At 49.8% G+C, this 26,102-nt stretch overlaps 1 protein-coding gene across 2 annotated transcripts in view; it reads right to left on the bottom strand.

Annotated features, from left to right (window-relative positions):
• SMAD4 (SMAD family member 4) overlaps window positions 1-26,102 on the bottom strand; it is a 51,604-nt gene that overhangs the window by 21,622 nt on the left and 3,880 nt on the right. For both annotated transcript variants that reach the window (XM_040421012.1, XM_040421013.1), the window contains exons 2-3: window positions 20,991-21,283; window positions 7,749-7,923 (exon numbers count right to left, since the gene is read on the bottom strand). In XM_040421012.1, coding sequence (XP_040276946.1) covers window positions 7,749-7,923; window positions 20,991-21,230 — 415 coding nt within the window. In that variant the 5' untranslated portion in view covers window positions 21,231-21,283. The remainder of the gene's footprint in view (window positions 1-7,748; window positions 7,924-20,990; window positions 21,284-26,102) is intronic.

Here is a 26,102-nt window from a genome sequence, read left to right as displayed (position 1 = left end):
CTTCCTGTATTTCCCTGTACATGATGTAGGTACAGATAGTACTGCCTTCCTGTAAATGATGTAGGTACAGATAATGCTGCTTCAATGTCTCTCCTTTTGGAGGATGATGGTCCAGACAGTACTACGCCCTTTCTCTCCATATAAATAAGGTAGGCACATACAGTGCTGCCTTCCTGTAAATTATGTTGGCAGTGATGGTACTGCCTCCCTGCCCCCCTATGAATTATGTATGCAGAGGCTACATTGTCTCTGTAAACAGTGCAGACATGCATACTGCTGCCTTCTTGTCCCAAAATGGAGAAAAAATTGGATTTTTTGTACTCACCGTAAAATCCTTTTCTCGTAGTAGGCATTGGGGGACACAGCACCATGGGTATATGTCCAACTACCACTAGGAGGCGACACTAGACATAAAAAAGTGTTGGCTCCTCCCCGTTGGGCTATACCCTCTCCACAGACACTAGGCAGCTCAGTTTGTACCAAAAGCAGTAGGAGAGAGAAGAAAGGCAAGGAACCAACAACTCCCGTACCAGGAAAGATCAAGAGACCAGCCCGGAGAAGCGGAAGTAAAACAATATAGGGTGGGATCTGTGTCCCCCAATGCCTACTACGAGAAAAGGATTTTACGGTGAGTACAAAAAATCCAATTTTCTCGTGCATGGCATTGGGGGACACAGCACCATGGGACGTCCCAAAGCAGTCCCCGAGGGTGGGAAAAGGACAGCCATGCCACCGGTTGGGCATACAGGTGCGGGAGAACCACGTGACCCAACAGGGGGAAAGCACAGAATAGGCAAGAAGCCTCATAATAAGGTAGAAACCCCAATGAAGCAACAGCGAAGATTGCCCGCACTCCAGGACAAATGCCTGGGAGAAGGACCCAAATGCAAGAAGTCGGCAAAAGGGAAACACCGAGCTCCACCAAAGGCTGGAGAGAGAAAGTAGGACAGCACCACGTAGTGGAGCTACCCAACATTCTGATTGACTCAGGCAAAAGCACAAACACCCTGAAGTCAAACCCTGACAGGCCAGGGGAACAAGGGAACATGGACTCATTGAAGGCCATACGAGTGAGGGAAGCCATAGCAAGGCTCACATGAGAAGGGAGCAGGCCTCCCCTCAGCGCAAAACAGGTGATGAAGATAAGCGCCCTATTGAAAGGAAAAAACCCCAAAGATGATAACGGAAACCGACAACCCTTGTAAAGGGAAGGGGTTGTAAGTAAATGCCAGGAAAACAGAAAAGATGGAGACGAGGAACGAGCCCCTGAAAACAAAATATCGCTGAGAAGCGCAAGACCGGAGAAACTCTGGCCAAAAGAAGTATCAGGGAAAAAAGGGGACCAGATGCAGGCCCCGGAAATCTCAGCAGGGACACCCTGGAGTGAGAGAAGCCATAGCAAGGCTCACAATGAAGTGAGCAGGACTTCCCCACCGCAAGGCAGGTGATGAAGTTAAGCGCCCTATTGAAAGGTTGAAACCCCAAAGGCGCCAAGGGAAACCGCCAACCCTTGGAAAGGGAGGGGGTTGCAAGTAAAGGCCAGGAAAAAAGATAAGATAAGACCTGCATCCCACAACCAGGAGACGAGGAACGAGCCTCTGAAAACAAAATATCGCTGAAAAGCGCAAGACCGGAGAAACTCCGGCCAAATGGAGTATCAGGGAGATGCAGGCCCAGGAAATCTCAGCAGGGACACACTGGACTGAGAGGCATGGGAGGAGAAGGAGAGTACTCCCAACAATCTAAGGAGGAAGATTCTACAAACAACGATTATCATACAGAATCTGCGTGGTCCATGAACGGGGACAGGGACTCCAGAAAAGGAGTACCCGGTATGGGCTCACAAGGAACCAGGAACTGAACCACCAGAGGCCAACGAAAGGTAGAATAACCAAGAAAAAATTAAGAGAACCGCTACATGGGAAGGGATTGGTCATGGACAACTAACCATTCTAAGAATAGTGGCTAGCAATCTATATACATTGTCCCGGAGAGGACAAGTACAGCGGCTTGGGTTGTACCACAAAATCGACAAACACCCATACGCATAAGGAATGGCGAAGTCGTTATAAAGAAACTGGGAGTGACTACACGAAATGTAGAAACCAGCTGCGACCGACACACAGAAGACTCCCAGGGGGAGAAAGTACCAGACAGGCGCAGACAATAGCAAGGTCCAAGGGAACTGCCCTCTGTCATATAGTACAACTAAGCAGAGAATATAAGGGAACACCCGGACCCAGAAGGAACTACGGAACCCTGTCCGATGCCAGAGCAATCAGCAGAAAATTCACCTACCAGGCAGGTGTATGGCGCTCAGTGTTTCCGTCCCTACCATTAGGAAAGACGTCCAACGAGGAAAAAATGGTGACCCCAGAAGGATTCCGTGTGGCGGAGGACATCCAGTGATGGCCGAAAACCGCTGCAGCGGCCGGAGCTCACCAAGCTCGTACCCCAACAAGGTGGAAGATCCAGTGGAGATGACTGTACTCCACCAGGAGTGGTCCGCCCTGTAACAGAAAACAACGCGGGTACTCCTTATGATATGGGGTAACGCGGAGTGCCGCGGACAGAAGTACTTTATAGGGATGGCAAGAGCAACCTTAGCACGAAAGCCAACAACCACCTGGCCATGGTGTAGGGAGCGTGGTTGTATGTGGACCACCCACCAGATCAGAACAGATCAGCCATATACTGGGTACACCAGAAGTAGCAGTAGACCGACAAGGTGGCGGTGGGGGTTGGGCTGGCCCACCCCTGCCAGATATGGTTACCGTGCACATGCTGAACCAGGATGGCCTGTTGTAGACAGTGCCTTGAGAAAACACAAGAAGACCATAGAGCACGACAGTAGATGTCTGGAGTATAGAATAGAGTCCAGGGAAGGAAGCACCCCGTAATACAGAAACTGTATGGGCCACAGATTGCACCCTAGGGCCCAGCACGTGGGCTAAAAATACACGCCTAAAACCGAGCTAAAGTGGCAGCATGTTGCACACTAAGGAGAGTGGAAACAAAGCCACAGCATCCGGAAATGCAACTGCATTTGGAGGGTACAGGTCTACAACCTGGTAAAGTAGCAATACGGCTGAGTAGTGCAGAGATACAACCAGACAGGTGCAATGGGTACAGCATCTGGAGATGGTAGAAGTACTAGATTTAAGATTAGAGAAATGTGGCCGCATGGTGCCCCATAGGACCAGAGAAGTCCAGCGGCTACCGCGTTAGCAATGCTACCTATATTCCGCTCGGGAGGGGGAAAATAGGGCCACACGGTAACACAAAGAACGACAGGTGCACACCACAATTAAGTAAGTGCAATGGCAACTGAAGGAGGCCCTCTATTTCACCAGAGGGAAACAGGGCCGCAAAGTACTCCATAGAGCCAGACAGGTGTAACGGTTGCAGAAATCTACCTAAGAAGAGAGTAAGATGGCTGTTTGGTGAACACTATGATGAGGTAGGTGCAATGGCCACGGCAATTGGGGGAGGCCTCAATATCTCGTCCGGTAAGGGAGAGAAAATGCCACATGGTAAACCATAAAGCCAGACAGGAGTAACGGCTACAGCATCCGGAGATGGTGCAGGTACTCTACCTATGAAGGGATCAAGGTGGCAACTTGGTGCCCACTAGACACAGAGAGGGGCAATTCTGTGGCAATTGAAAGTGGCCTCTACATCTCGCCCATAGGGAGAAATGTTGCCGCATGGAACACAATAGAGCCCGCCAGGGGTATTGGCTACAGCATCAGGAGATGGTGTAGGAACTCTACCTATGAAGGGAGCAAGGTGGCTGGAAACAGACAGGGGCAATTGCAACGGCAATTGAAGGCGGCCTGTATATCTCACCCGGCAGGGGGAAATAGTGTCACGTGGAACACCATAGAGCCAACCAGGGGTAATGGCTACAGCATCTGGAGTAAGTGTAGGAACTAATCGCCACGGCAACAAAAACAGGCCTGTATTCACTGATACAGGCTACTACAAAAGAACCTTTAGAGGCCGAGGAGGGTTACCAACCCTACAAGAGGCGCTTGCCTGAATTATCAGCTTGCCTGGAACATAGCCCCTGGTGAGGGGAACCAGGAAGGTCTGTCGTGTACAGCCTACGAGGGCGCACGTACCAGAGACACCATGTAGGTGTCCCAGTTGCTAAGCACGGAGACGGCTGGCTTACCAGTGCGGTAATTACCTGTGCAGGTAGGAGAGCGCCATCCGAAAGTCCACTAGAGGGACACCGAAACCTGGGTAGGGTAGGTTCCTCCGTGCACGTTTGTCTTGACCTCACAGAGGGCTTCTGTATGGTGGAAGACCGCCTGATGCTCTGTTCCGAGAGAATCGGTGCAGAGGTGTCCCCAGAGGCAACTGACAGAGAAGGCTTCGTCACCAGCCTCAGGCCTGTCCTGGGAGGACCCAAGGATGCCGAGGAGGGGTGGAAGCTAGTTAAGACCACCAGAGGTTGGTCCGTGGGCTACTCCTTGCGTGACCCTGTATCGACGTGAGCCTAGGGGGGAGAGGAGACCGCAATTCGTGGGTAGCGCTCCAGCGACTCCGCCGGGGATTGGGCGAGTCAGGCCAGGTTCCCATGGTTCGACAAGGAGGGAGCCCATTCAGGGGGGACCTACACAAAAGGGTGGAAAAGGGGGGGGACGACGACAAGGCGACCACATGGAAACCTCAGTAAGACAACGGACGCACGTGAAATACGTGGCGATCCGATGGGGAGGCTGGGAGAGGAGGCCCTCATAGAGCAGCAGGGCTGACCTAACTGTCCCCGGAGCCACTGTTCCAAGAGGTGCAGCAGCAGCAATAGATCAGGTGGCAGGGCTGCAGGAGAATGCAGCAATTGAGAGGAAGGAGAGGGGGGGGGGGGGGGAGCCTGCAGAGCAAATTAGCCAGAGGCTGCCTACCCGACCCCAGGAGCTGTGTCAGCGCGCCCCATGCAGGAGAAGATGGACCCGGTGAAGAGAAAGAAGCCGGCAGCCGGAGGAAGAACCGCCCCTCTGACAGAGCAGGGCAGCTGGAGCTGGATTGGGTAAGGAGCAGAGGCCCCTCCCACGGAGGGAGGGAGAATGAGAGAGCCCGGGAAGCCAGGAGTGGGCGGAGAGAAGGCTCCGCCCCACGTGACGCTGGATTGGTCAAGGAGCAGAGGCCCCTCCCAGGCTCCTCCCACGGAGGGAGGGAGAATGAGAGAGCCCGGGAAACCAGGAGTGGGCGGAGAGAAGGCTCCGCCCCACGTGACCTGCGGCCTAGTCGGCCGAAAAGCCGGGGCCTAGATTAGGGAAGTGCAGCCGGAAACGGACGCTTGCGATCGCGGGGGCGTCCTGAAGCCGGGAGGAACACAGGGCCGAGGGGAATTGAGGAAGCCCTCAGGAAAAACACCCGAAAATGACCCCCATTAATGCTGTGGCTTCTGTGAAAGTGCCGGACCCAGAAGAGACATGGGCCTCTCTGCAGGTATTTTGGCCCCCAAATAACCCCCCCTTCATGGGGATAGGGGAGATAAGTGGGTGGACCAGCCAGCAAAAGTGCCCCAGACCCTAAGAGGCCATGGGAGGGAGTTGGGGAAGGAGGGAGGGAGAAGGGGACTACAGGGCCCCCACAATGGATCCGGATCTCTACTTACCTTCCGATGTCTTCAGGCGCAGCAATGACCACCCCCTCGGCGGACTCAACACGGGAGCCGTGGGTCTACCGGAATTCCACTGCGGAAGCAGTTACAAGTGGGGACTGGGTGGCTGCCAGGTACCTGAGTACGCGCCCGCAGGGGGGCAACTAAAGTGGAACACGATGGAGCCACCCCTGCCGCAGGCCGAAACCTGCAGAGAAAGAAAAAATGATTGAAGAAAAAATAAAATAAAAAAGTAGCAGGATGACCTGCACAAAAAAGCAGGTCAGGTCTGCCTCCTATGGACACTAGAACAAGACTGGGCTGCCTAGTGTCTGTGGAGAGGGTATAGCCCAACGGGGAGGAGCCAACACTTTTTTATGTCTAGTGTCGCCTCCTAGTGGTAGTTGGTAGGGGTGCACCGAAATTTCGGCAGCCGAAAATATCGGCCGAAAATGCACCTAATCCACTTCGGCCGATATTGTTACATATCGGCCGAAAATATGGGGTGTGGGATTTGTCACCCACCATCTGCGGGCGGGCGCCGGGCGGGCGGTTTACTTTGTCACTGCATCTTTATTTTACCTTACAATCGTGAGGCTCCAGTAACTAACAACTCTGCAGGCAGAGCGGAGGCCGGCGTAACGTCACTTACTCACGTGACGCGCCTGCTCCGCCTCCTTCATTCATAAAGTGGGCGGAGCAGGTGCGTCACGTGAGTAAGTGACGTTACGCCGCCCTCCGCTCTGCCTGCAGAGTTGTTAGTTACTGGAGCCTCACGATTGTAAGGTAAAATAAAGATGCTGTGAGCAGCAGGGCCGGGGCTGTTATGGGTAGGGGGGATCGGTCTATGGAACTGCTATGGGGAGGGGGGATCTGTGCACTGCTATGGGGAGGGGGGGATCTGTGCACTGCTATGGGGAGGGGGGATCTGTGCACTGCTATGGGGAGGGGGGATCTGTGCACTGTTATGGGGAAAGGGATCTGTGCACTGTTATGGGGAAAGGGATCTGTGCACTGTTATGCCCATAACAGTGCACAGATCCCCCTCTCCATAACAGCGCCACCCACAGATCCCCCTCTCCATAACGGCGCCACCCACAGATCCCCCTCTCCATAACAGCGCCACCCACAGATCCCCCTCTCCATAACGGCGCCACCCACAGATCCCCCTCTCCATAACAGCGCCACCCACAGATCCCCCTCTCCATAACAGAGCCACCCACAGATCCCCCTCTCCATAACAGCGCCACCCACAGATCCCCCTCTCCATAACAGCGCCACCCACAGATGAATTTCATTCATGAAAAAGAATTATTAATAAAATCATTAAAAAAAAAGTATTTTAAAAGTATTTGGGCAAAAAGGCAGTTTCGGTTTCGGTTTTCGGTCAAGGGCATCCTGAATTTTCGGTTTCGGTTTCGGACCAGAATTTTCATTTCGGTGCACCCCTAGTAGTTGGACATATACCCATGGTGCTGTGTCCCCCAATGCCATGCACGAGAAAAAATAGATCATGGCGGACATTAAAGGGGTGATCTCATCTCGCTGTTACTAAGGCGAGATGAGACACGGTCCCGACCACCAGCCAGTTGGAAAACAGTGGAGCACAACGATGCTCGCAGCTTCAGTAACTCCTATGGAAGTTACGGAAACAGAGAGCAACAGTGTGCTCCACTGTTTGCCGGCTGACTGGTGGTCGGGACCGTGTCTCATCTCGCCTTAGTAACAGCGAGATGAGACAACCCTTTTAAAGGGATTTTCAGAGATTTTAATACTGATGACCTATCCTCAGTATAGGTCATCAGTATCTGATTGGGGTGGGACCCCCACCGATCAGCTGTTTGAGAAGGCAGCTTTTCCCAGGCCAGTGACGACACATTCATCGGTCACGTGGCCTAGCTGCAGCCAAGCCCCATTGTAGTGAATGGGGCTGAGTGCGATACCAGGCAGAGCCACTATACAATGTACAGCGCTGTGCTTGGGGAGCACAGAGAAGGCCGTATCGCTCACAGGAGCACTAGTGCCTTCTCAAACAGCTGATCGGCCCCCACCGATCAGATACTGGTGATGGAAAACTCTTTTAAAACTCCAATAGTAATTACTGATAGATGAGTGATACAAAGCACTGGTCTCTTACCTATTCCTGGGGACACAACACGCTCGTAGTGATAAGGATTCACACATACACTGTCGCACTTCAGATCAAATGCATACTGACAGTATTTCACATGTTTCAGTTCATTCTTGTGAAGATCTGGCCACCTCCAGAGACGGGCATAGATCACATGAGGAAAACCTTTCCTACCCGCGACCTGTAAGAGAACAGCGACTGCATGTCACAGCAATGGCAGACACTGGCAAGTCAAGAATCGCACTGTCCCAATAATACAGAACAAGACTGAGGAAAAAACTAATTGACGCTTTTATTTTATTGTTCTTAATTACCACTGCAATGGCTGTAGCTTCCTCTAGGAAAAAAATATGAGTTCAGGAAAATACCACCTTTTAACAGAAACAGGGCCTGTCCATGGGTCTATGTGCGGTATCGTAATTCAAACATATTTACTTAACACCTTCAGGACCCTGCCATTTTTCAACCTTAAGGACCAGGACATTTTTTGCAAATCTGACATGTGTCACTTTATCTGGTGATAACTTTAAAACGCTTTTACTTATCCAGCCCATTGTAAGATTGTTTTCTCGTGACACATTGTACTTCATGACAATGGTAAATTTGAGTCAAAATATTTCATTTTTATTTATAAAAAAAAATACCAAATTTACCAAAACTTTAGAAAAATTCGCAATTTTCAAAATTTCAATTTCTCAACTTTTAAAACAGATAGTGATACCTCCTAAAATAGTTATTACTTTACATTCCCCATATGTCTACTTTATGTTTGGATCATTTTGTAAATTACATTTTCTTTTTTTGGGACGTTAGGAGGCTTATAAGTTCAGAAGCAAATTTTTCTAAAAATTTCCAAAACCCACTTTTTAAAGGACCAGTTCTTGTCTGAAGTCACTTTGTGAGGCTTACATAATAGAAACCACCCAAAAATGGCCCCATTTTAGAAACTAAACCCCTCAAGGTATTCAAAACTGATTTTTCAAACTTTGTTAACCCTTTAGGTGTTCCACAAGAATTAAAAGGAAAATGTAGATGACATTTCCGAATTTCACTTTTTTGGCAGATTTTCCATTTTAATCCATATTTGCCAGTAACAAAGCAAGGGTTAACAGCAAAACAAAACTCTATATTTATGGCCCCGATTCTGTAGTTTACAGAAACACCCCATATATGGTCGTAAACTGCTGTATGGGCACACGGCAGGGCGCAGAAGGAAAGAAACGCCATATGGTTTTTTGGAATGCAGATTTCACTGGGATAATTTTAAGCTGCCATGTCACATCTGAAGACCCCCTGATGCACCCCTAGAGTAGAAACTCCAAAAAAAGACCCCATTTTGGAAACTACGGGACAAGGTGGCAGTTTTGTTAGTACTATTTTAGGGTACATATGATTTTTGGTTTCTCTATATTACACTTTTTGTGAGGCAAGGTAACAAAAATAGCTGTTTTTATTTTTTGTTATTTACAATGTTCATCTGACAGGTTAGATCATGTGGTATTTTTATAGAGCAGGTTGTTACGGACGCGACAAAACCAAATATGACTACTTTTTTTGGTTGTTTAAGTTTAACATAATAAAGCATTTTTGAAAAAAATATGTGAAAAAAAAAATGTCTCCATATTCTGAAAGCCATAGTTTTATTTTTTTTTGGCGACCTATGTAGGGACTCATTTTTTTGTATGAGATGACGGTTTGATTGGTACTATTTTAGGGTGCATATGACTTTTTTGATCGCTTGGTATTACACTTTTTGTGATGTAAGATGACAAAAAATGGCTTGACACTTATTTTTTATAGTGTTCACCTGAGGGGTTAGGTCATGTGATATTTTTATAGAGCCGGTCGTTATGGACGTGGCGATACCCAATATGTATACTTTATTTTTTTTTACATTTAACACAATAAAAGCATTTTGGAAAAAAAAATATATCATGTTTTATTGTCTCCATAGTCTGAGAGCCATAGTTTTTTTTTATTTTTTGGGCGATTGTCTTAGGTAGGGGCTCATTTTTTGCAGGATGAGGTGACAGATTGGTACTTTTTTGGGGGGCATACGCCTTTTTTATCACTTGGTGTTGCACTTTTAGTGATGTAAGGTGACAAAAATAATGTTTTTTTTTTAGCACAGTTTTTAGGTTTCAGGAGAAAACCGGACCACCCTCGGAATCAGTCTTCATTAATGAATTGATAAGTGCTTACCTGACAGATCCTACACCATGCTGTATTTCCCTATCTGCAGTGGTGATGCCATGTGTTGATGTGATGGCTCCACTGCAGACAGATACCATATTTTTTGGACTATAAAATACACCTTTTGGCAAGAAAAACCCTTGCTAAAACGGCCCTGCTTCTTATAGCCTTCTAGTGTTCTGCACTCGACTCCCTCTGTCTATCCTGCTCTGTGCTCCACTCTCCTTGTCTGTACTGACTTCCCGGCACTTTGCTCTCCGTTTCATAGTTTTTGCTGCTGAAGCAATAGAGCACGGAGCAGTCAGTGAAGCCTCCATCAGCCGAGAGTTTCCGCAGAGCGGGGGAAGGGATTGTGTGAGCAGTGACAGACGAAGAAGCAATAGATCAGAAGCTGCCCTGCTGCTCCATGCATGGACTGCCACAAGGGAAGACATATTACATGACTCCATGCTAAAGGTCAGAGTTTGACAAGAGCTCTACCATTCAGCATTCCTGACAATGCATTTGGCAAGTCTTAGGACCCTTTCACGTTATGTTATGTTGCGGCCTTGTGCTAAAATGAAAAAAAAAATATAAAATATAAATAAATTAAATTCCAGCCCCCCTAATCATTTTGCACTCAATATCACATAATGAGAAAGTGACAACAAAATGTTAAAAATATTTACTCAGGACTTATGGCTTTTTCAGTATTTTGTGGTCCGCAAAAAATATATCCGTAAAAAATACGGATGACATCCGTGTGCATTCAGTTTTTTGTGGAACGGAACAGCTGGCCCCTGATAGAACAGTCCCATCCTTGTCCGTAATGCGGACAATAATAGGACATGTTCTATCTTTGAACGGAACGGAAACCATACGGAGTACATTCCGATTTTTTTTGCAGATTCATTAAAATGAATGGTTCAGTATACGGAACGCAAACGGAAAAAAAAAACGTTTGTGTGCTAGAGGCCTTAGTTGAAGGCAGCCTCCTTCAGCAGTGATCACAGCCTCCAGTCTTCTAGGATAGGATTCCACAAGGTTTATATCTGGATTTGGGGTTTTCCACCATTCTTCTCTGCAGATTCTCTCCAGCTCTGTCAGGTTGGATGGGGCCGTCGGTGGGCAGACATTTTCAGGGCTCTGTCTGGGCCACTCAAGGACATTCACAGTTGTCCTTAAGCCACTCCTGTGTTGTCTTGGCTGTGCGCTTAGGGTCACTGCCTTGTTGGGAGGTGAACCTTACACCCAGTCTGAGGTCCAGAGCTCTGGATCAGGTTTTCAAAAAAGGCAGAGCGCTCACAAACACCGTCCCGATCACCAGCCGACTGGGAAACTGCAGAGCGCTAGGGCACTCGCTGCTTCGGTAGCTCACAATGCGATGCATGAGCGCTACAGAAACAGCGTGGGACAGCAAGCTATGCGGTTTCTGAGTTAGGGAAACCTCATAGCTTGCTGTCCCACGCTGTTTCTGTAGCGCTCATGCATCGCATTGTGAGCTACCGAAGCAGCGAGTGCCCTAGCGCTCTGCAGTTTCCCAGTCGGCTGGTGATCGGGACGGTGTTTGTGAGCGCTCTGCCTTTAATGATCCAGAGCGCTCTGGCGTTTCCGAGCCAGCTGGTGGTTGAGATCTCACCTTAGTAACAGTGAGGTAAAACAACCCCTTTAAAAAATCTCTCTGTACTTTGCTCCATTCTGCTTTCCTTCATACCTGACCAGTCTCTCTGCCACCACCACGCTTCATTGTATGGATGGTATTGGGCAGGCGATGAGCAGTGCCTGGTTTTCTCCAGACATGACGCTTAGAACCGAATCTTATGTCTCACAGTCTGCTAGTCCTTTAGATGCAAACTTCAAATTTTTATTTTTTTTTACTGAGGAGAGGGTTCTTTCTGTCCCCTCTGCCATAAAGCCAAGATTGGTGGATGCTGCAATGATGGTCGACCTTCTGGAAGTTTCTCTCATCTGCACTCAGGATCTCTGGATTTCAGCCAGACTGACCATTGGGTTCTTGGTCAACACTCTTAGCATGGCCCTTCTAACCAAATTATTTAGTTTAGGGGGAAAGGGCCGCCAGCTCTAGGAAGGGTCCCGGCTGTTCAAAACTTATTCCATTTAAGAATTATGGAGGTCACTGTGCTCTTGGAAACTGAATGCAGTAAACATTTTTGGCCCCTTCTCTAGATCTGTGCCTCCACACAGTCCTGTCTCTGATCTCTACAGGCAGTTCTTTCCTCACCAAGGCTTGGTTTTTGCTCAGACCTTCTAAATATGGGGCTGTGTCATTCCAAATCAGGTCCAATCCACAGAATTTACCAAAGGCGACTCCAATCAAGGTGTAGAAACATCTCAAAAATAATCAAGAGAAATGAAAGGCCCCCCAGAGCAAAATTTCTGTATTATTTTTTTTTTACCAAGTTTGCAAACATTTCTAAAAATTTCTGTTCTTCCTTTGTCATTGTGCAGTATTGAGCGTAGATTGATGGGGGAAAACGTGATTTTTTTTATTTTTATTTTAGCACAAGGAGCAACATAACAAAATGTGAAAAAACAGAGAGGGTCTCGAGACTTTCTAAATGCACTGTATAGTAGAAAAGAGCCGATTTGATGAGCGCAGCAATGTCGTTTCCTTTTTAACAATCTCCGTCACTAAGAGCAACCCAGCAGCATCTGAAAGCATTACCGCCTGTAGAACGATGGTCAGAGACCGTGGTATATGGTGCTGGAAGGTCAGAAAATAACGTCGACCGCTGGTACTGTATTGCCGGTGTCCGTGTTTTGCGGACGTGTGAATGGACCAGAAATATCTGCAGCCCAGAAAACCCCTTTAAGACTTGAAGGGAAGCAAGGATCCTATTATGTTATCCACTATTTAGTGGATCATCCGACTGTACATTTATAACAGGATCTTATTGTTTAACAAATTGAGAACTATGTAAGGTCCTTTCACGGGGATTTTAGCTCCAAACTGAGTCACAAACTATATTATAAGTTGATCATTGCTCGTTTAAAGGGCTCTTAACCCAGCAAAAGGTATGGGGGTGACCAAATTAATTCATCCTCTATTTAGTGTGCATACTCTCCACAGTACATGCCCTGTTTACACAGCGAAATCTGTTGCTGACAATAGTGATTTTTTTTTTTAAGCCAGCATAAAAGATGTGATCAGTCTGCCAATGCTGCCACGCTTACACAGGGCAATGACTGCAAACAAGCGCTCATACAGGCGATTATCACTCCAACGTAAAAGAGACGCTCCCTTAGAATACCTGGGAAGTTTTAATTAGTAGAAATTTTATTTTTTTTACTGTTTTGTTTTCTAAAATCTGGGTGCGTCCTATAATCAGGTGCCTCTTATAGTTCAAAAAACATGGTAAATAGAGCCCAGCAGAGAACTGAAGTGGTGGTGTGAGATCTGTCAGGTAAGGGTACTTTCACACTTGCGGCAGAGGATTCCGGCAGGCAGTTCCGTCGCCGGAACTGCCTGCCGGATCCGGCAATCTGGACGCAAACTTATGCATTTGTTAGACGGATCCGGATCCGTCTCACAAATGCATTGCAATACCGGATCCATCTTTCCGGTTGTCATCTGGAAAAAAGGATCCGGTATTTTTTTTTTCCCTCATTTTTAAAGGTCTGCGCATGCGCAGACCGCAAAACCAGATCCGTTTTGCCGGAACACTTGGAGGCGATCCGGCATTAATTTCATTAATTTCCGGCATTTCAATGGAAATTAATGCCAGATCCGGCATTCCGGCAAGTGTTCAGGATTTTTGGCGAAAGAGAAAAATGCAGAAGAGGGACTGAACTGATGCATCCTGAACTGATTTCTCGCCATTCAGAATGCATTAGGATAAAATTGATCATTTTTTTCCGGTATTGAGCCCCTAGGACGCAACTCAGTGCCGGAAAACAAAAACGCTAGTGTGAAAGTACCCTAAGTACTCACCAGTTCTTTAATGCAGAATGATCTTAAGGGTTGTCCAGTTTTCCTCTGAAAACAGAACCCCTTTAACCCCTTATTGACCACTAATATGGCGTTTTACTTTTTTTTTTTTTTTCAATTCCATTTAGAATTTTTTTTCCCCTGCTTTCCGCTACATTCTATTCCATATTAAATGGGACCATTATAAAGTACAATTTGATCCGCAAAAAAACAAGTTATCATACGGCTAGGTGAACGGAAAAATAAAAAAAGTTATGGCTCCGGGAAGGCAGGTAGCAAAAAACCAAAATGGAGAATGGGTTGAGGCCCAACACAGGCTGGTAACTAAGGAGTTAATTAATGTAATAGCAGACAAAGCACATGGGCAAGTATAGTTTTCTTTGAAAAAAGCAGCCAGGACATAAATGTTCAAAAAAAGGAGACTTTTGTATTACTTACCAGTAAAGTCTCTTTCTCGCTCTTCCTTGGGGGACACAGGAAACCATGGGTATAGCTCTGCTCCCTAGGAGGCGTGACACTAAGTGAAAGCTGTAAGCCCCTCCTCCATCAGCTATACCCTTCAGCCTGGAGAGAGAGACTACCAGTTGCGTGTCCAAGTAGTGAAAGATAACCACCAACCGGAAAAAAAAAGGAACTGTCAAGCCCCAACGGGGGCAACCAAGCCGGAACCACAACTGTAAACCCAAATGAAGGGCGGGTGCTGTGTCCCCCAAGGAAGAGCGAGAAAGAGACTTTACTGGTAAGTAATACAAAAGTCTCCTTTTCTCGCCCATATTCCTTGGGGGACACAGGAAACCATGGGACGTTCCAGAGCAGTCCCAGAAGGGAGGGACCAGAACAAATTAGACCAACACCGGAGGCATCAATCAACTGCCGCCTGCAACACCAGACGGCCTAAAGCAGCGTCAGCCGACGCATGAGTATGCACCCTGTAGAACTTGGTGAAGGTGTGCAAGGAGGACCAAGTGGCCGCCTTGCAAATCTGCTCCGTAGAAGCCCGATTCCTCTGAGCCCAGGAAGCCCCGACCGCTCTAGTGGAGTGAGCGGTAACACCGAGGGGCGGAACCTTGCCCTTGGCGAGGTAAGCCTCAGTAACAGCCATCTTGACAAAACGGGCGATAGCAACTTTGGATGCCGCCATCCCTCTGCGCGACCCCTCCGGAACCACAAAGAGCGAGTCAGTACGCCTGAAAGAGCTGGTTACCTCCAGGTAAACCTTGAGCGCCCTGACAACGTCCAGGCGATGAAGCTCCCTCTCCCGGGGGTGGGAAGGGGAAGGACACAAAGAGGGGAGAACGATGTCCTCGTTCAGATGAAAGGCGGAGACCACCTTAGGAAGGAAGGAAGGGACCGGACGAAGGACCACCTTGTCCTGGTGGAACACTAGGAAAGGTTCCAGACAGGAGAGTGCAGCCAATTCGGACACCCTCCGAAGAGAGGTGACGGCCACAAGGAAAATAACCTTGCAGGACAAAAGTCGCAAGGAAACCGTCCGCAGAGGCTCGAAAGGAGAAGCCTGGAGCGCTGAGAGAACCAGGTTCAGGTCCCAGGGCGGTACCGGAGGGCGGTACGGGGGAACCGCGTGAGCCACGCCCTGAAGGAAGGTCTTGACAGGACCAAGGGGGGCCAGTGGGCGCTGAAACAAAATGGACAGCGCAGACACCTGACCCTTCAAAGAACTAAGACCCAGACCCTGGGCGAGTCCGCCCTGCAGGAAGGACAAAACAGTGGGGAGAAAAAAGCGGAGCGGAGGAATCCCCAGATCGGCACAGAACCCCAAATAGGTCCTCCAGGTCCTATAATAGATCCTAGAAGAGGACGGCTTGCGGGCACGGATCATGGTGCGGACGACGTCCGCAGAAAAACCCCTACGTGTCAAGACGGTGGTCTCAACAACCACGCCGTCAAACGTAGGGACCTTAAACGCGGGTGGAAGATCGGTCCCTGAGAGAGAAGATCTTCCCTGGCGGGCAGCGGCCAGGGCGCGTCTGCCAGGAGCAGCATGAGGTCGGCATACCAAGACCGGCGGGGCCAGTCCGGAGCGACCAGAATCACCGAGACGCCCTCCGCCGCGATCTTCCGAAGGACCTTGGGCAGGAGTGGGATGGGAGGGAATATGTACGGACGCGCGAAGCCTCGCCAAGGACGAACGAGGGCGTCGGCTCCGCAAGCTCCCGGATCCCTGGCCCTGGACAGATAGGCGGGGACCTTGTGATTGAACTTGGAGGCCATGAGGTCCACGTCCGGCATGCCCCAACGAAGGCAAATGGCCTCGAATACCTCCGGGTGAAGAGACCACTCGCCGGGGTCGACAGTGGTGCGACTGAGGAAGTCCGCCGCCCAATTGTCCACCCCTGGAATAAAAATTGCCGATAGAGCCGGGACGTGGGTTTCCGCCCAACGGAGAATGCTGGTGACCTCCCGCATCGCTGCAGCGCTGCGAGTGCCCCCCTGGTGGTTTATGTATGCCACGGCCGTGGCGTTGTCCGATTGCACACGAACTGGATGACCCTTCAGCAGATGAGTCCAGTGTCGCAGAGACAGAAGGGCCGCTCTCAGCTCCAGGACATTGATCGAGAGTTTGGACTCCGATGGAGACCAAATGCCCTGGACGGATCGGGGAGGAAACACGCCTCCCCAGCCCAAGAGACTGGCATCGGTTGTAACCACCAACCAGTTGAGCGGCAGAAAAGACCTGCCCAGAAGAGGGGACTGTAACCACCAGCGGAGAGATGACCGCACCGGAGGCGATAGATGGAAGGGATGATCCAGAGACTGCGGCGATTTGTCCCAGGAGGAGAGGATCGCCCGTTGGAGAGGGCGGGAGTGAAACTGCGCAAATGGGATCGCCTCGAAGCAGGCAACCATCTGCCCCAAGACCCGCATGCAGAAGCGGAAGGACGGTCGACGGTGGAGAAGGAGACCCCGAATCGCCCGGCGGAGGGTCAATCGTTTTTCCGAGGGAAGACGTACCTCCGCCGCTCCCGTGTCTAAAAGCATTCCCAGGAAGACCAGTTGTCTGGAGGGGGGAAGGGAGGACTTGGGGAAGTTGATGACCCAACCGAACCTCGCCAGAGTCTCTAGAGTGAGATCCACGCTGGCAACGCTTGAGAAAGGGACGGAGCCTTGATGAGGATATCGTCCAAGTACGGTAGCAGAAAAACACCCCTGGAACGGAGTAAGGCCAAAACCGGGGCCAGGACCTTGGTGAACACCCGGGGGGCTGTTGCCAGCCCAAAGGGAAGGGTGACAAATTGGAAGTGGAGGTCCCCCACGGCGAATCGGAGGAAGCGATGGTGACACCGGGCTACCGGAACATGGAGGTAGGCATCCTGTATATCGATGGAAGACATGAAGTCTCCCCGCTCCAGGGAAGCCACCGCGGAACGGAGGGACTCCATCCGAAACCGTCGAAGGAGGAGAAAACGGTTGAGCTTTTTGAGGTCCAAAATGGGCCGCACCGAACCTCCCTTCTTGGGAACTACAAAGAGGTTCGAATAGAACCCTTGGAACCTTTCCTCTAGAGGAACGGGGGTAATCACCCCTCTGTCCAGTAAGGCTTGAACGGCCGCGGAGAACGCAGCCGCGCTTTTCGGGTCCCGCGGCGGGCGGGAGCGAAAGAACCGATCTGGAGGGAAGGACGCGAATTCGATTTTGTATCCGGAGGACACAATTTCGAGAGCCCAGGCGTCGGAGACGTGAGCCATCCAGACGTCCCTGAAAAGGAGGAGCCGGCCCCCCACCCGGGTGGGTGGGGGCGCGCCTTCAGGCAGAGGACTGCTTTGCTGCGGGTGTGCGGGCAGCCTGCGGCCTGCGCCAGGAGGGCTGCGCCCGAAAAAACGGCTTCCTACGCTTATCCTGGGGAGGGGCCGAAGCGGCAGCTGCGGGGGGAGCCCCAGAGTTCCTGCGGGAGGACCGAAAACGAGACGCACCGGGGCGTCCGCGGGGGGCGCCCCTGGCTTGGGGTTGAGGAAGATGGGTGCTTTTGCCACCCGTGGCCTCCGAAATAAGCTCGTCTAGGCGGACCCCGAAAAGGCGGGAACCCGCAAACGGTAGCCCCGCCAAGGAACGTTTGGAGGCAGCGTCCGCTTTCCAAACCTTCAGCCAGAGCTCCCTCCTGACGGAAACCGCCAGGGCGGAGGAGCGTGCAATAAGGGCTCCCGCATCAAGGGAGGCCTCACAAACAAAATTCCCGGCCCGAATAATAAGCTGGGCCAAGGAACGTAGGTCCTGGATGGGGACGTCCGAGTCCAACTCCTGTTCCAGCTGCGCACCCCAAGCAGAGATTGCTTTACCTGCCCAAGCAGAGGCAAAAACCGGTCTGAGGGCAGAACCGGAGGCAGCAAAAATGCCCTTGGAAATGGTCTCCATGCGACGGTCCTCCGCTGACTGAAGAGAGGACCCGTCGGGAACAGGGATGGCCGTGTTCTTTGACAAACGGGCCACAGGGGGGTCCACCTTGGGTGGGGACGACCAGGTGGCCACGACATCGGCCGGAAAAGGATAGCAAATGTCCAGCTTCTTGGGGTTGACAAAACGGGCGTCCGGGCGAGCCCAAGCCTTAGACACCACGGAGGAGAAATCAGAGTGGATTGGAAAAACTTTTGAGGCCTGCCTGGGTCTGATAAAGGAGACGCTAGCTGCGTCAGAGCTAGGGGGGTCATCTTGCACCTTAAAGGTGTCACGAATATCAGAGATGAGCTGACCCATCGCTGAGGCTAGCTTGGACGGCAGGGCCGAGTCCATTTCCAAATCTGAAACCGCCAATTCACCTTCAGAGAGCGAATCCTTTGGAGAGGAGAGGCTCGTCTGAGTGCGCACGCGTGGCGGGGAGAGGGAGGCATCCGAGGAGGAGGCTCGCTCTACTCTAAAACGCTTCTGAGAGTGCCTAGCTCGGGAAGGGTCACTAAGAGAGGGTGAACCCGCCGCAGCGGCAGAAGCGATGGACCCGGAGGGCGCGACAGTAAGAATGGCGTCCTGCGGGGTAGGCGGCCTGTCTATTAGGCGGCCCACGACCTGAGTGAGGCTTTCCACGGCCTGGGACAGGGATCTAGCCCAGTCAGGCGGGTCAGAGGAAGCAGGGAGCGACACAGCGGGCGACTGAGGCTGCGGTGGAGCTCGGCATGCAGGACAGTGCGGATCAGACTGCCCCCGGGGAAAGGCTTCCCTACAAGCGGTACAGGCATGGTACCAAGGCTTGGCAGCTGCAGAAGGGTCTGACATGGTGGAAGAAAAGTTGCACTTAAAGTGGGAGACCCCAGGTGAAAAAAAAAACGGGGATCACACCCAAGTAACAGTACTGGTGGCACGGATGGGGTTAACAGTCCTACCAGACCCAGATGATGCAAGCGGCAGACAGCAAGGGCAGCAGACTGAAGGGAGGCTGTGGAGGAGAGGCGGCAGGCACAGAGGTGAATAGCTTCAGGATCGGACGGCAGAGAGAGAGAGAGCTCCACGCAGCACCTGAGATGTGGAGCCCGACGAACCAGGAAGTAGCGGAGCGCATGTAGAAAGCTCCGCCCCCCCCCTTGCCGCGCTGAAGGAGAAGCAGAGCCGCACGCGCGCGCGGCAAAATGATTTAACCCCCTAGGTAGATGAAGTGCCGGCCATGAAAAGGTGCCGTTCAAGTAAGCGGCCCTCGCCTGAATCTCCTCATACAGCCGTCCCCCTGACTGCCCTGCCGTTGAAGATGGTAGCCACCCCCCTAAGAACCAGCTTGTCCTGGGTCTGCAACACCAGAACGAAGTCCCCCCCCAAATGATGGCCGGTAAAGTTGCCGGCCCCGATATGCCCATGGGGGAGGGGAGGGAAGGGGGGGGGGTAGATGGCACGGAGAGATGTAGCAGCGGTGGGAGGGAGGGAAGGGGAGGCTGGAGCAGCCACTCTCACCATACGCTGTCTTCGCCCTCAATCCATCCAGCAGGGTCGCCCCTTCAGCCACTGGCACCGCAGTGGCAGGAAGCCGGGGGAGGGACTTGGCGTGCGGGCGACCCTTGAGCTGGCGGGACGCAGGGGAGTGAGGCTGCCCTGGTCTACCTTGTCTTCTGTGGGGGAGGCGGCAGTGCGGTATTACCGGCACTGGCGCGACTCAACCCCGGGAGAAAACAGAGGGGTCTAGTGCGCCTCTGTTGTCCCTGTAAGTAGAAAAAAACCGAATTAAAAACAACAAATAACGCAAAAATAAAAAATTATAGGAAAACAACCCTGCCTAAGCAGGGAGTGTCTTGCCTCCTTGGACACTAAGCAAAAAACTGGTAGTCTCTCTCTCCAGGCTGAAGGGTATAGCTGATGGAGGAGGGGCTTACAGCTTTCACTTAGTGTCACGCCTCCTAGGGAGCAGAGCTATACCCATGGTTTCCTGTGTCCCCCAAGGAATATGGGCGAGAAATAAAAGACTACTAGAAAACGGCATCAATCCATGTAATCCGAGTGCGGGAGATCACGTGTCAACAGATGGTGCCAAAGATCATTTACTAAGAACGCAGGCATCACAGGACGGGATACTGGATCACAAGACTGATCTCAGTCAATCAAAGGGTTAATGTAAAAAAAATAGCGCAATTACAGATGCTGCTGTACTACAGGGCCTCACATCTGCAGTCATACAGGGAGGAAAACGTAGAAACCATCAGATCTTAGAGAACTTGCTTTTCACCTTACATGTGCTGTATGTATTCATGAATGCATCCGACTGTTTTCTACGGATCCAACATATATAAAAGCGCGTCATTTTGTCATAACATTTCGGTAATTTATCAAGCGTGACTTTAGTGTAGGGCAGGGGTCAGACACCTCCGGCACTCCAGCTGTTCAGAAACTACAACTCCCAGAAACCTCCATTAACTTGTATGGAAGTTAGAAGAACAGCTGAGCAGGTTTGCATGATGGGAGTTGTAGTTTCACAGCAGCTGGCGTGCCAAAGCTGGCTGATGCAGGGCTTTACACAATACACAAAATAATGATTTGCGATAATGGAATGGAATACAACGTCCATACTTTGAGCCTGGCTTCCCTGATCCAACTCTGCACATTGGAGGCAAGGTTGGCTGCATTTCAAGCCATATCATAAAACAGTATGGGTGCATACTGCGTCCGCTCAGAAGAGTGAGAGGATAACCAGGGCCTACCTGAAGCCGTCCGTCTAAGGTCCTCTGGATAGTGACACATTTACTGGGATGGGCTCCATTTGTAGTGATCGCGGTAATCAGTGAATCCAATTCATCCTTCTTCTCCTTGAGCTTCTTTACTAAACTCTCAATGGCTCGCTTCGCAAAAGTCTCGCTCTCGCCCCCCTGGCGGTGACACATCAGGCTGTGGACAATGCTCAGACAGGCGTCATTGCTTGTGGGGGTGTTGGTGATGGACATATTGCCACGAGAAACCAGATTCCCTCCTCAGTTCAGAATTTCCGCTGTCGAGCCTAGAAACACAGGAAAGTCACATAAGTCAGAGTAGGCCACACAGCGCTAAACATATTACAGCCCGCCGGCAGAATACAGCCGGAATCCCTCAGAACAGCCCTAGGAATGGTCAGGACACAGGCTGCCATAGACAGCACCTGAAATCCTTCAAAGTGTTCCTTAACTTTCCAATAAATTGTATTACAACCTATTCTAATATAAATTAATTAATTTTGGACTATACCTCATTTCCCGCCCCTTAAAGAGGCCCTTTCATGTTTTTTTTTAGTTTAGATAAATTCCTTTCCTTGCGGGGTACCCCCTGCCGATGCCGCCACCCTGCCTTTTTTTTTTCAAATATTGCTCCTCCCCTGGCGTCTCCTCCTCCCGATACCGATGCTCAGGATTAACATACTGAGCAGGAAAACTGACAGGAGGGCACAGCGGGGCGTAGGAGTGATATTTGGAAAAAAAAACAGGCAGGGTAGCAGCATCAATGGGGGGCGGGGGGTACCCTGCAAGGAAAGGTATTTTAACTAAAAGAAAAAAAAAAGGTCTACTTTAAGACACAATGTCATTGTGTCTTATAAAGCGAATACTAAGTGAGTGCTTCCATCCTGACGCTGTGCGACATCACATCATAGCTAAGCACAGGCAGAAGACAACCAGGGAGCGATGAGTACAGGAAGAGCGAGCTGGGTCTGTGAGTGGCAGCACTGTGCCAAGCAGGAGCGGCAAGTTCTTTTATTTAGGTGTCATCTGAGGTCTGATGAGGAATGGGGGGGTTTGATCTGAGGTCTGATGAGGAATAGGCATCTAATCTGAGGAATAGGCATCTAATCTGAGGTCTGATGAGGAATGGGGGTGAGGTTTGATCTGAGGTCTGATGAGGAATGGGGGCGAGGTTTGATCTGAGGTCTGATGAGGAATGGGGGTGAGGTTTGATCGGAGGTCTGATGAGGAATGGGGGTGAGGTTTGATCTGAGGTCTGATGAGGAATGGGGGTGAGGTTTGATCTGAGGTCTGATGAGGAATGGGGGTGAGGTTTGATCTGAGGTCTGATGAGGAATGGGGGTGAGGTTTGATCTGAGGTCTGATGAGGAATGGGGGTGAGGTTTGATCTGAGGTCTGATGAGGAATGGGGGTGAGGTTTGATCTGAGGTCTGATGAGGAATAGGCATCTAATCTGAGGTGTGATGAGGAATTGGAAGGGGGGGGTTTGATCTGAGGTCTGATGAGGAATGGGGGGGGGGTGAGTTTGATTTGAGGTCCGATGAGGAATGGGGGGGGGGGGGGGGGGGGGTGAGTTTGATCTGAGGTCCGATGAGGAATAGGCATCTAATCTAAGGTGTGATGAGGAATGGGGGGGGATTTGATCAGAGGTCTGATAAGGGATAGGCATCCAATCTGAGGGCTGTGGGGAATGAGGGTCTGATCTGATGAAAATCAGGGGTCTGATAAAAATAATTTTTTTCTTATTTTCCTCCTTTAAAACCTAGGTGCGTCTTATGGTGCTTGAAATGTGGTATTTTTTTTCCGTACTGAAATAGGCGCCTTATTGCGCTTTAGAATCTATACAGTCGTATACCGCTGTGCACAGGAGTACAGCATCCCATGGGGCCGCACTGAGCACTACACAGGCCAGAGCTCGCAGAGCACAACGCTGCTCTGCTAAAGCCTGGCATAGATGGGCTATGTCAAGGCAGGAGGAGCTATGATTTCAAAAGGAGATCCAGCGCGTTAATTTAAACCGCACTGCAGAAAAGAGACGTGACGGGTCCATTCTTAATGTGGATTCTGCATCTACAGTTCCCACGGAAACTAGGCAGGAATGAAAATACCATGCACACAAAGGTATTTTCTACGCGGCCCGTATGTGGAACCATTCACTTCAACTGTGCCACAAAAAAACGGAAATGAATCAGTGTGCATTCCGTTTCCATATGTCCGTTCCGCAAAAAAAATAGAACATGTCCTGTTATTGTCCGCATTACAGACAAGGATAGTACTGTTCTATTAGGGGCTGGCTGTCCCGTTCCGCAAAATATGTAATGCACAAGGATGTTATTCATATTTTTTGCGAATCCGTATTTTGCGTACCGCAAAATACATACAAAAACCTGATGCAGATTCGACATCAGATTATTTTTCAGAGCGGACAATACACCATGTGAACATACCCTAAAAATCATCCTCCTAGCATTTTTTGAGGCATATTTTCAGTCAAGGGAGGAGTGCAAACACTGATGTAGACGTCTGAGGGCTTGTTTTTGGTGCTGCAAATTGTAATTTTAGTGACACCATTTTGGAGCATGTATAACTTTTATTAACTTTATTTACAGGTGGTAACGGGAAATAAAACCGTTCCGCCATTGTTTTCGCTCTTAAATTATCAACGTTCAATAAGTGCCATAACTACTTTTATTCTATTTATTTTACTTATATAGCACTGACATACTCCGCAGCGTTTTACAGACATTATCACCACTCTGTGCCCCCAGTGGAGCTCACAATCTAAGTTCCCTATCAGTATGTCCTTCAAGTGTGGGAGGAAACCGGAGAACCCGGAGGAAACCCCTGCAAACCCGGGGAGAACATACAGTCCATGCAGATGATGTTCTTGGTCGGATTCGAACCTAGAACCCAAGCGCAGCAAGTCCTAAACCCTGAGGATTACCGTGATACCAAGCAGGTCTAGATTTGTTTTATACTACTTTTGCACAATAACACCATAGGTCAAGTCAAAATAATTGCTTTTTTATGTTTCTGCATTCCAAGAGCCAGAACTAATGTATTTTTGCACCGGTGTAGCCGTGTGTGAAGACTTATTTTTGTGGGGCAAGATGTCGTTTTCTTTAATACTATTTTCTAGGGGGCACATGAGACTTAAAGGGGTTCTCCAGGAATAAAAAAAAATGAAAATACTTACATATTTTATTATAAATATATTCACAAATACCTTTCATTACTTAGAATGGCTTGTTTTGTCAAGGCAGCAATCACTAGGAGAAATAAAATGGCCGCCGTCCTATCGGTACACACAAAACCTGTCCTAATCACACAGGAGGACAAGTTACTTTCACCACAATGAGCCATAGTGCTGCCTCATCCTCCTCTCTGCTTGTCAGGAATCATGATCCTGAATACAGGTGATAAGATCTTCAGCTGAATCTCTATTGGAATGGAGGTGATGAGGAGACATGAGAGGAGGGTGAGGTGAGGCTGATGAGCAGCAGCACTTGTTTACAGTCTCCATTACCACAGTCTGTCCTGTCTGTCCTCTCTGTACTTCATGTCTCCTCATAAACTAAATTCCCCAGAGATTCAGGTAAAGTTCTTATCTGTATTCAGGATCATAATCCCTGACAAGCAGAGATGAGGAGGAGGCAGCTCTTACCTCAGTGTTGTAAAGTACCTGCTGTGTCGGTACTTTTTGTCGGCCATTATTGATTCCGCTACCACGGACCACAACGGAATTCGGAATCCATATCGGGATTCTTCGCTAACCGGAAGCCAAACTTTAGACGCCGAACTCAAAACAGAAGTTCGCTCAACACTAATTAGGACAGGTTTTGTGTGAACTAATAGGACAGCGGCCATTTTGTTTCCCCTGATGATTGCTCCCCAGACAAAACAAGCCATTATAAATAATGAAAGGTATTTGGGAATATACTTATAATAAAGAAATATTTAAGTATTTTCATTTTCTTAATTCCTGGAGAACCTTTTTAACAACATTTATTATTCTTAAGAGGGGTTCTGCAGTTCTTTTAAACTGATTATCTATCCTCTGGATAGATCATCAGCATCTGATCGGCGGGGGTCCGACACCCAGGACCCCCGCCGATCAGCTGTTTGAGAAGGCAGCGGCGTTGGCAGTAGCACCGCGGCTTTCTCGGCTGTTTACCGCAGGCCCAGTGACGTCACGACTAGTATCACTGGCCTGGGAGCGGCTAAGCTCCATTCAAGTGAACAGAGCTTCGCCCCACCAAGGCCAGTGATGCTAGTCGTGACGTCACTGGGCCTGAGGGAAACCAAGAGAAGGCCGCGTCGCTCCTGGAGCACCGCTGCCTTCTCAAACCGCACCCGGGACCCCAGCTGATCGGATGCTAATGATCTATACAGAGGATAGATCATCAGTTTAAAATAACTGCAGAAACCCTTTAAGGGTGGAAAGAAAAAAATCAAATCAGTATTTTTAAAAAAATGCTAACTGCCTAGATGTTGCGGACGCTATGGACTACTGCATCGAGAGAAGAAGGCTGCCAGCATGGGAGAACTCCGATCTCAGCCGTTACAGCGGGAGCCTGGCTTCAGTTAGCGCTCCAGATCACCATGGGAGCCCGATAACAAGTAATCCCCGATACTAAGCACCCAACACATCACTCATCTGCAAACAGCACTGCAGATACCCATCCATGAAGAAGACAATGAAGATGACGTGCGCCGCCGCCACCCCCCCCCCCAATCTCCTCACAATTCAGGCCATAAACACAACACACATGGAAAATTCTGCTTTGTCCGGCCAAAAATAACAGCGGAGGAAACAGCGCTGTGCGACTGTCAAATCAAAGCTCGGGCGGACATTAACTCTTCTTTCACCCCGAGTTGCTCCAGGCCCTAACGGCTGATGTGATAGATGGATGTAAAGGGTGACAGACGGCACATTAGTGAACGGAAGGAGGACAGACTCGCACTGAACATGATACCTTAATGGGCTGAAGACGTGCTCAATCCTAAGGGGAATATAAGGCCATAGAGTCTTATGTCACTTCTCAGATATCTCCAGAGCAGAGCTGTCAAAATATACTGAAAATCCCAGCTGGAAGCCGTAACATC

The sequence above is a fragment of the Bufo bufo genome, chromosome 2, assembly GCF_905171765.1.
Source record: "Bufo bufo chromosome 2, aBufBuf1.1, whole genome shotgun sequence".
Taxonomy (NCBI): Eukaryota; Metazoa; Chordata; class Amphibia; order Anura; family Bufonidae; genus Bufo; species Bufo bufo.
The sequence above is the reverse complement of the archived record's forward strand: the minus strand, read 5'-3'. Positions and strand labels throughout refer to the sequence as shown.